Here is a 12,654-nt window from a genome sequence, read left to right on the forward strand (position 1 = left end):
AATCAATGAATATCATTAACAAGTCATGGGAATGTACAGAATTTAAAATTCCAAATTGGAGAGAGTATATTTGCTCCAATCACAACAATGTCCTCTACATCTACAAAACTGACACAAGGCCATCGGGTGCAGTCAACTGGGCTAGCTCCACTGATGTCAAGGGATGTATGCCAGTTTGCATACAGCTGAGGATCTGGCCCGACGGTCAAATTCAGAGGTGACATATAAAGTCTAAATTAGAATTGCTGGCTAGTCAAAGGGTCCTGAGTCAAAGCCCACTGAAGTCAATGGAAAAAAATCAATGGATCAGACTATAAATAGGTAGAATTTGTATGCCAAGGAGCTGGATGAAGGTGAAAGTAAAACGGGTGGGGGCTACTTCAGCGTACACTTGCCATACTGCTCATTTCTTGCCTTTAGGCCCGTGAGATAGACCAGCTTAGAATCCTTACACTCAGTGAGCGAAATTCAGATGTCATGGGCCAGGAAGTATAAGGTGTAAGTTACAAGGTAGTAAGTGGGTCTGAGTCTCACTCTAGGCATCTAAATTGGTGAACATACAGATTGGAGATCCTTACACCAACTCTGACTTCCCCTTAGTTAGACTGTAAGCTCTTCGGGGCAAGGACCAGTCTCTCCATATACCTATGTAATGTTTAGCACTGTGGGGCCCCAATACTAACTGGGACTGCTAAGTGCTACCATATTACAAATAACTTAGGACTGCCCTGCTCCCACTGAATGAAGCCACACTTTTGTCATTTAACTTCATGGGAAGCAGATCCTTAGACTCCCTTCTAAATGTAGCTCTCTACCTCAGGCTATCAGGAAATCATCAGATCCTATTGAACCACTGGGAGCTTTGGATATTGGAAAATTAGAATCTGATTGACTTCCACAGCTCAGAACGTCTTCTGAACAGCCAGGGCAATAATTTGGTGGTGTACTTGGAGTCTTTGTAAAAGTTCAAACACTATTAACTCAGTTTCCATTTGCAAACAAGTGTCAAAAATGTCTCATTTGTCCACTAAAATAATCTGTGTGAATAAACATAAATTAAAACAAGCAAACAAAAAAACCCAACTTACTGCAGGTCCAATTATAACAAGGTGGATATGGGGCTCTCTTCTGTGCCACTCTAAAATGCAATAGTAAATTTTTTAAATATTAACAAATTATGCTTAATATTCTTACAATCACATACAGACACTGGGCCAAGTCCTCCTCCCTTGAGAACAACGGGAGCACTTGCATGACGAAGACAGGTAGAATTTGGACAATAATATTAGTGATAGTGTTTAAATATGGAAAGTAGATCAGATTTTCACCTCCAACATTCACACACAATATTTGATTCATTAACATTATTGAAGTTAGTGTTTATTTTTCTTTCACTCACTCTGTTATGATTCAAGTGTTATTTTTTGTGATTAACCTGAGGTATTATTTTAGAATAATTTTAACAGTGAAGCGTTATACACGATGCTGGTGAATAGGGTTACTTAATCAAGGTGGTTTGGACTCTTGTTCTGCCTAAATGACCAGGACTTATTCTTACTATGAGCACCTGCATGTGACACCCAAGAAATGCTGCGGAAATGCAATGTTTTGTTGTTACCGGTGGTGGGAAAGAATAACTGCAAAGTCATTAAAGTTGTATAATGTTTGTAACTCTAGAATCTGCAAAGAATGCCTCTCTTCAATGATTCCATTGCCAAAATAGGGCCCACTCATGTGAACACTTACTTGACTTTAACAGACTACACATGGTAATAAGCCCTCCACAGCACAGTAAGGGTTTGCATAATAGGATCAACAGAATAGTGGTCTAAGACCTGTAGGGGGCTAAGATTTAGAATGCCTGGACTCCCTGCAGCCACAGTTCAAATCCTGGCAGAAGAAACTCGTTCATTCACGCTTCTGACACAGCTAAATTGAGAAGCATGCAGTTTGCTTTGTATGTGGGTCTTTCAAAAATGAACACCTAGTAAAAAGTATGACTAGCTTTGATATGGATGATCTAATCAACTCCAAAGGGTATGTGGTATGTCTAAACTAGGGAAAGCGGCAAAGAGTCCTGTGGCACCTTATAGACTAACAGACATATTGGAGCATAAGCTTTCGTGGGTGAATACCCACTTCTTCAGCTGCATGTAGTGGAAATTCCCAGAGGCAGGTATAAATTCCCAGAGGCAGGTATAAAGATTCTTGCTTGCACATTTATACCTGCCTCTGGGAATTTCCACTACATGCATCTGACGAAGTGGGTATTCACCCACAAAAGCTTATGCTCCAATATGTATGTTAGTCTATAAGGTGCTACAGGACTCTTTGCCGCTTTTACAGACCCAGACTAACAAGGCTACCCCTCTGATACTAAACTAGACAAATAAGTTGTGTTTTAAAATACATTAGGCTTCCCTGCAGATTCATCCACAGTCTGCTAACAACTTCCTTTTAAGATCGACATTGGTGAGGCCTCATCTGGAGTACTGTGTCCAGTTTTGGGCCCCACACTTCAAGAAGGATGTGGAAAAATTGGAAAGCGTCCAGCGGAGGGCAACAAAAAATATTTGGGGACTGGAACACATGATTTATGAGGAGAGGCTGAGGGAACTGGGATTGTTTAGTCTGCAGAAGAGAAGAATGAGGGGGGATTTGATAGCTGCTTTCAACTACCTGAAAGGGGGTTCCAAAAAGGATGGATCTAGACTGTTCTCAGTGGTACCAGATGACAGAACGAGGAGAAATGGTCTCAAGTTGCAGTGGGGGAGATTTAGGTTGGATATTAGGAAAAACTTTTTCACTAGGAGGGTGGTGAAGCACTGGAATGTGTTACCTAGGGAGGTGGTGGAATCTCTTTCCTTTGAGATTTTTACAATTAGGCTTGACAAAGCCCTGGCTGGGGTGATTTAGTTGGGGATTGGTCCTGCTTTGAGAAGGGGGTTAGACTAGATGACCTCCTGAGGTCCCTTCCAACCCTGATATTCTATGATTCTGTGTCAAACTTTGTCTATCCTTTAAAACCTGTTTTAAAATGTTTTAGCCGGCCTTTTCAAAAGTGGTCTATTTTCCTAGTTCAGACAAAGCTTAGAACTTTGAGAGTAACTTAGTGAATCTCATTGGCTGGTGTGATCTGTTTTTTATATAATTATCAAATATATTGCTTTTTAATTGGTTTATCAATTTTCAGACCTGCCTTATTTTGGTTGTACCTCACATGAACCTTCTTATCGATGTTGGACTTTATACATCCTGATGTGAAATGTACCAAAAAGAAATACTGGGAACAAAAAAGACACAAGGGATATAAACATTACAAATAATAATTTTTACTACTCTCATCACCTCCCTCCAAAGCTGATCCGTTGTCAATTACTTTCCACATTATATCTATTTTAGACCCCAATCCTGTTCTCAGTGCAGGGATTTTGTCTTATATATATGGTAAGCACTGTGTGAATTATGATATTGTAATAATCATAATTGAATATGGAATAATTGTAAATCAATTTTCCAATTAGAAAGGACTTTAAAAAACTTTTGCTCTGCATTTAAAAAAACATACTTTTCCAATGTACAAAATAAGTTAAAATTCAAGTTAGTCATTCATCTTTTTAGTTCATCATTTTCAGTTCAATTTTAAAGTTTAATCTTGTTCTGAAGTTGAGAAATGATAAAATCACAGAAATGCAGGACCTGGAAGAACCTAAGAGGCCCTGTAGTCCATCTCTTTGTACTGAGGCTGTATTAAGTATAGCTACGATGAGTTGATGGAAAGAAACCCTTACTACTTCTCACTTGTCTCATATACAAACCTGATGAATCTCTATCTCTCTCAAAAAATATAAAAAATATCCAGTGCCCTTGCCCATTCTTTGTGGGTGGAAAATAATGAGGAAGTGGTTTTACAGAAATCTGATGATGAATACAAGAAAAGTCTACTCGCAGGGGATACTGGACAGATTTTATAATGAATTGAGTGTATTCTGACACAGAGTTTGGGGAGTTGTTTCTGTTCTATGATTACTCACATGGAGCAACCATTCAATAAACTGATATTTCAGCTAGTGCATCTCATTATCTTGGGTCAGTGAACTGATTTACGATTCCAGTAATCTCAGACATGGAGTACTCCAAAAAAGGAATATAACCTATGAAAGGCATCAGTGCTTCAGTTCAACAACAAAGTGAAACAAAGTAGAATGTAACAAAGCATAAAAGTAAAGTTTTAGTTTAGACAATTACCTGATTCTCTAATGGAGAACAGAGACAGGTTTGTGATACTAATAACGCCAGTTTGAAAAAGCGATTGAGATGTCAAAACTTAAAGTAGCAGACATCTGTAGAAGTCAGAGCCCTGGCTCAACCTCAGCATCCACTTCTTTTTGCTCCTGCTCTTGCATTGCAGAGCATCTCTGGTGGAAATCCTATGATCAGGTTGACTTCCTCCACTGCAAATTTTTCTCTCCTTCAGTTCTGCCATATTCCTAGCTAAATAATTTTACTCCTCCCATTTTAACTGAATCCAAACCCACAATCCCAGCTGCCTTTTTATCACCTTTGACTTATTCCTCAAACCCTCCCTTCCTCCTGCAACCACTGCTCTCTCTGCACTGGATCTTACTGATTTCTTGTCATGAGAAAACTGACAAAATACAATCTGACCTTCCCCCATCAGTCCCGACTTTATTCTCTTACAGTTCTCTCATCCTCCTCCCCTGCCACAGATACAGCTGTCCTACTCTAAGCCCTCCACTTGCTGCAGTGACCCCATCCTATCTCCTGAATTCCTTCATGCCCACTCACATCCCCTCCCTTCTCTTTAACCTTTCACTCTCCTCTGGCTCTTTCCTCTCACAACACAAGCATGCTTTAGTCTCTGTCATCTTAAACCCACCCAATGCCACTTGCCTCTCCAGCTACCGCTCCAGTTCTTCTCTCCCTTTCTTCTCTAAGCTCATTGAACACACACTTTACAATCACGGGAGTTCCTCTCTCCAGTTCCATCCTAGACCCTCTGCAATCTTCCATTTCCTGCATTCCACACACACTGCTTTTGCAAAGAATAACATCTTCTTAGCCAAAGCTTAGAACGAGTACTCCATCCCCATCATCCTTAACTTGTCAGCTGCCACGAACACCATCCATCATGCTCTTCTTGAATTCTTGTCCTTCCTTGCTTTCCATGACTCTGTCCTCTCCTGGTTCTCCTCCTACCTCTCTAAACACTCCTTCAGAAGATCCTCCTCATTTCCCAGCCCCCTTCCAGCTTTCAGTGGGCATTCCACATGGTTCTGCCCTTGGTCTCCTTCTCTTCTTCTCCCTCTACACTTTATCTCTGGGTAATCTCATCTTCACAAACACATTCCACTACCATCTCTATTCTGATGACTCACAGGTCTACCTCTCTATTCCAGACCTGTGTTCTCCTGTCCAAACTAAAATCTTGGCCTGTCTCTCTAATATCTCTTTGGGGATCTCTACCCTCAGCTCAGTCTTAACGCGGCTAAAACAGAGCTTCTAATCTACCCTCCCTGCTACCTCTGTTCTTGATCACTGTGGACAACACCACCAGCCTTCTTACTAAAGCTGTAACCTTGGTGTCATCTTTGACGTGAACCTCCCCCTAAGTCCTCACATCCAGGTTATGTTTAAATCTTTCCTATTCTTTCTGCATAACATCTGTAAAACACGTCATTTCCAAACACATAGCTAAGGCTCTTGTCATCTTGCAATTTAATTACTGGAACTCTTGTCTGTCCTTGACAAATGCATTCTTGCCTCACTCGTCTCCATTCAGAATGCTGCTGCAAAGATCATTTTCCGAGTCCATCACTTTGACCATGTCACCTCTTTCTTTAAATCCCTCCAGTGGCTCTCTGTTCTCTTATCTTGCTACTTATCTTCACTTTCAAGGCCCTTCACAGCATCCCCATCCTACCTCTCATCTCATCCACCACTGAAATGTTAATATTTCTACTTGTTATATTTTCAAACAAGCACCTTCATGCTTTCTCCCATGCTGCCCCTTGCACCTGAGTGGAGCGCTTGATAAACATCTGCAAAACTAACTCATTATCCTCCTTTTCTCTGATTCCTATAAAAAACTTGGTAACAGTCGGTACAATGATACCGCTGCTTATCACGCTGATAGATGCTGTCTCATTGTTTTCTTTGTACTTCCCTTTCTGCCTGTCAATATCCAACTGTTGTCTTTTGTCAGATACCTACATTGCAAGCTCCTTGGGGCAGGAACTGTCTTTGTGATCTGTGTTTGCACAATGGGGTCCTGGTCCGTGAGTGGGACTTCTAGGTAGTTTGATACTATTACTACTCCTACTAATAACCCATATCACAGCTAAAAACCCTGTAAAAGCAGGAAGAAAATAAAGGAGATACTGATGAGCATCTTGTTTAAAACACAGTTCCTAGAAAGACAGCCTTGCTTTACTTCTCACTGTGTTCTGCTAATGTTTTATGAACGGCAAAGGCAGGGCTGTGGGAGATGAGAAATCTGAGTCCTGCTCATGGGAATTGATGTCAACGGGCCCTAACTTTGGAACTCAATGGAAACTTTTTGTCACAGCTGAACTTGATACAGGAGTCCAAGTGAATGAAATATGTTTGTTTGCCACCCTTTCTAGCATTGTAAGAGCATCTCACATGCTATTGTGAAGAAACCTCAATTTAGATTGGTGCTTTGCCCTAAAAACATGTGAACATTTTTCTTGTAACTTAACAGTATTCCTTACTACACCTGCAAACATATGTAATAACCATGACACAATAAGCCAAAACATTATTTGAAATAGGTGAACTCTTCTTTCGTCTACTATGAATATTGCATGCTAGCAGCAAAATAATTACTCCCTCAACAAGCAAAAGCATCAAATATTTCTCTTTGATTGCAATGCTACGTTATTCCCAGCAGGCAGGAAAAGACACAATACAGAAATAATGTGTTCAACAGATCAATGTTTATAGGAACACTTTTTAAAAACATAAATATATCATGAAGTATTCTGCAGAGAAAAACACAACATAGTAAAGTCATCAACACCACGAAATTTATCTGAATGGTGTTTGGAGGAAAAAAACAAACCCGGTGAAAATGCAGAGATATTTAAACAGCGGGGCATGTACCTGAAAATACATCCACTAAATAAAGAGGGTCCTTGACTCTTCTAAGTCCACATATCAAAAGAAACAGGCGTACATTTTCTGTGTCTTGAGGAATCCCTGTAACACAATATTTTCAAAAATACTGAATGCAGTTAGAACAGTAAAGTATCTTCACAACAATTGCTTCATGAGTGAGCATGCAACTTGTGCAGTAATCCTAGGAATACAAATAGGGTGACATTTTTCAAAAGCGCCCAGCATCGAACTAACTATTCCCATTGAAGTAAATGGGAGTTAATTTCCGTGGGAGCAGTAAGGTCACTACTGAGAGCTTTTGAAAACCCTACCCCAATGCTAAAAACTATCTATCTCTATGCATTTCCTCAGCATTAAGCGCCTAATGCAAAGCCCACTGCAGTCACTTTCCAGCAGCTTGATGAAACATTACTCTTTTTATGGATGGAAAAACTGGCGCAGAGGTTAAATTTCTTGCTTAAAGGGAATCTGTGCCAGAGCTGGGATTAGTATCCAGCGTGTCTGGCTCCTAGTCCAGTAGTCAGTCAACTGGGCTGCATATTTTATTAATGTAATGATAAATTCTAAATGATAAAGCCAAGCAAATGCCTACAATAATGCAAATTATGTACAACTCATTGGGTGCAAGGTTGCATTTGTATTTGTATTGTATTTGTTCTTCTTAGCCTGTAGGGAATGAAAAAGGTATCACTTTGCTGTTATGCGATGTAATGCTCTAAACCTCCAATACTGCAAGTCTACATTTGTCAAAAGCAAGTATCTACAGTTGTCCAAAATCTCTTAGCCAAGGCAGACTCCACTTCTTCCCAGGTGGTATTGAGTATAACAGGGTATCCAATTAGTTACTTTTACAGTCATACACATTCAGCACGGCAGTCTTACATTAAGAGTCTCTAGATTACAAGGAATAAATATTTATACTGTTTATACTCTAGAAATAGTTTCAGTGGAGCAACAAGCAATATTTTACAGTCTAAAATATTATAGGTCTGCTCTACCTTTATAAGTCAGGTCAACATCGCTACATCAGTCAAGGGTGTGAAAAATCCATGCCTCTGGCCTAACTTAAACCCTACTGTCGATACATCTGTGTGGACAGAAGAATACTTTTGTTGCTGTAGCTACTATCATTCGGGGAGGTGGTTTTCCTCCGTCTACACTCTGGATTTATCCAGGCGATGTAGTGTGGCGGTATAGTCTCCATACGCATACCCTAAGTGATGTAGCAGTTACATACCAGCCTATGCTGTCAAGACAACTTTAGTTCATTGATGAAAAATTTAGCATGTTGGTCTCATTTAAAATGACACTTATGGAAATGAATAATCCATCTGTCCCTAGAAAGGAAGATCTAGTCAGTTAGGGTTGATATTACCAGTGGGATAGAAGGGAGAACTTGATAGTGTATAATCATATGAACTATATTCAAAACCTATTTTGATAGACAGGCAGTAATGCCTAGTGTTTAGCAAAAGCAACTGGTAACCAAAGGTTCTATTGCCAACCTTATAAGAGAGGGGGCAAATTATACAAATCCTCTGTGCCTAAGTTTCCCCAATCAGTAACATAGAGATAATATGTATTTAGGCAAGAACATGGCCCCATTTCAAGAGGGTTGTGAGATGTGAAGCTCTTCATGTTTATAAAGAGATGCGAGGTCTTCATATGAAAGGAATTTCATAATAAGAGCAAAATCTTACTATTGCTTCAGTTTCCAAAGTGGTATCTATCCTTTAAACACCCAAGCTGTCACAGAATATTTAACCAGAATTTAAATGACTGCAAAGCATTTATTTTAATCTCAAATTTCCTTTGTAACACACCGACAAGAAAACCTTTTGAAGATAATGAACTATACCCTTCACTATGTATTGTATATCTTTCTGTTAAAATGAATCTGTCAAGACAAATCCCCTCAAATTGCACTTGAATTAGCGGTTGGTACATTGTGGATAAGAAATGCAAATTAAAAATAATCTAAAAATCTCAATGTAAAAAAAAAAAGCACACAGCTTAAATGCTGCTGGAAACACACAGATGAGAATCATAAATTTCCATCGACTCTTGTTAGAATATAGTTTAAAAATCGACAAGCTAATGTATGAGATTGCAGTTGCCTGGTTCTGCAACAGCACAGTTACACTCAGAATGTAATTCTAGGGATGGGTCACCATGTGATGTGCTTGGATCAAGCGTATAATCAAGTTCGCCGTAATTTAATATAATCCACAAACTGCTGAATGCATGTTCATACCAGAAACATCACTTAATCAATTCTTAGGGGGTGGTAGTTTTCATTTCCTGGCTGAACACTGCACAAAGCAGATCAATGCATTGCCCTTCCATGCACACGTGTATTGAGCAGGTGACAAGGATAGCCAATATACCTAATTGTCACAAAACTTTACAGCGGTAAACCATTTCATCAAGTGCTTTATTTATGAGGTCATCTCTGCCCACATTTGAGTGTTTTAATTTTATAAAAGAGCTGCTGCTCTTTCATGGATGACTGAAAAAATCCACACACACTTCAGGGGGTGGAGATAAACAGATGCAGCAAATAGACTCGTCAGAGACAAAAGGATCCTGTTTTAAGTCAAGTGATCTCAAAAGTAGAAAGAAGAAAATAACAAAAACGGAGACAAGACATGATAAATCAAAAAGAGTTTAAATCGTTTCTAACCTCTTCTATGAAGCATCATGTACCTTTATTGAAGGGAAACAAGCCTCTAAAACTTTCTCGGTAAAACAAAACCTCAGCGTTAGGTCCAGCTAATTTTACTGAATTGCTAAACTGACCCTAAAAGACCGAACAAGATTGGCTTGGTATACATTTGCTTATTTCTGACTGTCAATTGATTTGGCTTGCATATTGTCTCATCACTACACAGACATCAAGGAATTTATCCTCCCACTATTCCTGTGAGGCAGGGAAGTATTATTATCCCATCTTACAGATGGGGAAATATTTAAGTGACTTGCCCCAGGCCACATACATGTCTGTGAGAAAGTCAGGAATTGAAAGCAAATGTTCTGGTCCAGTGTACTGAACCACAAGGCCATCTTTTCTTTCTGGAATAGCTTGTATATATCTACTGGTTCCCTTGTAACATAAAGCATCAACAGTAGTTAAGAATCATAGGTTATTGAAACAGGGACAATCTTGTTTTATTCATTGTCACACTGGCTCCCCTCCTTACACTTTCTGCTTTCCCAAAAAGCCTGTAATTCTAGAAGGCGACAGGAAATGGAATGAAGCCACTTTATTTAGATTTATCCCATATTCATGTTTTTCCATTTTCACTGAATGCTACCTTTAAGTAGTGGTTTATTTTAATCTCACTTAAAAAGGAGCAAATCATGAATAACTCCCCTGCAGTCAATGGAGTTATGCTGGTGTAAAAACTAGCATAAGATCTGAACTGAACTTTCATTTTGAAAATGTCAAACGATCGGTGGTTCATGACATATTCAAGTGATATTGCATTTAAAATTAAAATCTAACTTGGGGATTTAAATGCTCATTTTCACAGCATTCGCTATTGAATCATTTTGATTTAATTTGAATCATTTTAGCTGTCACAGAGCGGCTGCAGCAGACAAGGTAGATAATAATGCTGTTTATTGGACCGAGAATAATTCACACTGTGTTTGGGCTAAAAGGGTTCTTTCGTCTGCTGTGATACCCCATTAGGGCATTATGCTTTCAGAAGAACCAAGGCTCATTTTGAGTCATCATCTAAACTTCCACAAAGCAAATTGCTAGAAAACGGGTCAGACTGTAAGTACCATAGCAAAACTCTGCCTGAATTTTAATTACATGTAGGGCACAGATACTTGATTTAAATTAAGCTCTCTCCACCTTCTGATACTTTTTTAACTTCTTTGGCTGCTGTGGATTGAAACATCAGGTTGGCATTAAAACTTCAGTCATACTGCAATGAGTATCCAGATCTCAGTTACTGTGAGTATAGAGTCCATCATAAAAGTTATGACGATCCTTGGGTTTAACATAAAATGTGCCCTTAATAAAATCTAATATCCTTGTACTTGTTTCTTCCTAGCTCTTAGCATCTTTCTTTCTGCATTATCCTTTCTTATTTATTTGTAAAAAGAAAAGGAGGACTTGTGGCACCTTAGAGACTAACCAATTTATTAGAGCATAAGCTTTCGTGAGGAGAAGTGAGCTGTAGCTCACGAAAGCTTATGCTCTAATAAATTGGTTAGTCTCTAAGGTGCCACAAGTCCTCCTTTTCTTTTTGCGAATACAGACTAACACGGCTGTTACTCTGAAACCTGTCATTATTTATTTGTGTAAGTAATGTTTGTAAAGCAGTTTGAAGATGAAAAGCACTGTGGGACCAAACCTGGAAGGTGCTGAGCACCCTTGTGGTAGGTTCTGGGCAACCTCAACTCACAAGATAAATAATAATAGAGTGCTTTTCATCAGTAGATCTCAGAGCGCTTTGATCCATGTAAATCCATGTAAAATGGGGATAACACAGAGCAGGGGTTCTTAGGACAAATTTTTTGGTGGCCTCAGAGTGCGGCCACCAACTCTTGCTTGAGGCCGCTCTCATCCTTTTTCCTAAAATACTTAATTAGCTTTAGGAAAAACAAATAAATACGCCCATATACATGTCCAAATGATCGTAATTTATTTGTTGCTAGCTAGTAAGTCTGTTGTGAAAAGCAATATTAACAAACATACAAGTATCACTTTTCACAGCAAACTTACTCAGCCCTGGATGGGGGGGGGGGGTCAGGGGAGGCAGTTGGGCGGGGCTGGAGCCGGAAGCCCCGTAGCTGGAGCCTGCGCCCTGCCACTGCACAGCCAGAGCCCGGGCTGGAGCCTGAAGCCCCAGGCCAGAGTCTGCCGCCCCGCCACCCCACCGCTGAAGCCCAAAGCCTGAGCCCCACTGCCTCTGGGAAGGTGGGGAATTCACTGGCTGCCTTCTCCTCCACCATTGTACCCCAGGTGTCTCCAGAGGGGGGCAGGGTCCAACTCCTGCTGGCGTCCCCAGCAATCAACACCAAGGCAGTGCATCCGGGAGCAACAGGGACCGCTATATTCTCCCCGCCCTCAGCCCAGAAGGCTGTGGCAACAAGAAAAGCCCCTGGTGGCCACATGCAAGAAACACTGACATAGAGAGATGAAGTGACTTGCCTGAGGCCATCTAGCAGGCTAGTGGCAGGGCCAGGAATAGAACCTGGGTCTCCTAAGCCCCAGCGTAATGCTTTAGCCCCCAGGCCACACTACTCTGCAGCTCTGTGGCTTGGGTCATCTGTAAATGCTAAGTGGTAATAGCATTATTTTGTAACAGATTTTCTTCATCCTTTCAGTATTTAAAGCTACCCTTCGAAGAGCCACATCTATACCATGGTATCACATATTTACCTGTGGACTTTCTACACGTCCTCCTAGAGTTCTGTAGGACACATTACTGAAAACCTGTATAATCTCCACTGATTGTATTTGGACAAACATTCACC

At 40.2% G+C, this 12,654-nt stretch overlaps 1 protein-coding gene across 5 annotated transcripts in view; it reads right to left on the reverse strand.

Annotated features, from left to right (window-relative positions):
- The window catches only part of GLT1D1 (glycosyltransferase 1 domain containing 1), a 90,952-nt gene that overhangs the window by 36,348 nt on the left and 41,950 nt on the right, over window positions 1-12,654 (reverse strand). For all 5 annotated transcript variants that reach the window (XM_073313218.1, XM_073313216.1, XM_073313217.1 and 2 more), the window contains 2 exons: window positions 7,147-7,242; window positions 1,089-1,138 (listed from right to left, as the gene is read on the reverse strand). In XM_073313218.1, coding sequence (XP_073169319.1) covers window positions 1,089-1,138; window positions 7,147-7,242 — 146 coding nt within the window. The remainder of the gene's footprint in view (window positions 1-1,088; window positions 1,139-7,146; window positions 7,243-12,654) is intronic.

The sequence above is a fragment of the Lepidochelys kempii genome, chromosome 15, assembly GCF_965140285.1.
Source record: "Lepidochelys kempii isolate rLepKem1 chromosome 15, rLepKem1.hap1, whole genome shotgun sequence".
NCBI classification, from domain to species: domain Eukaryota; kingdom Metazoa; phylum Chordata; order Testudines; family Cheloniidae; genus Lepidochelys; species Lepidochelys kempii.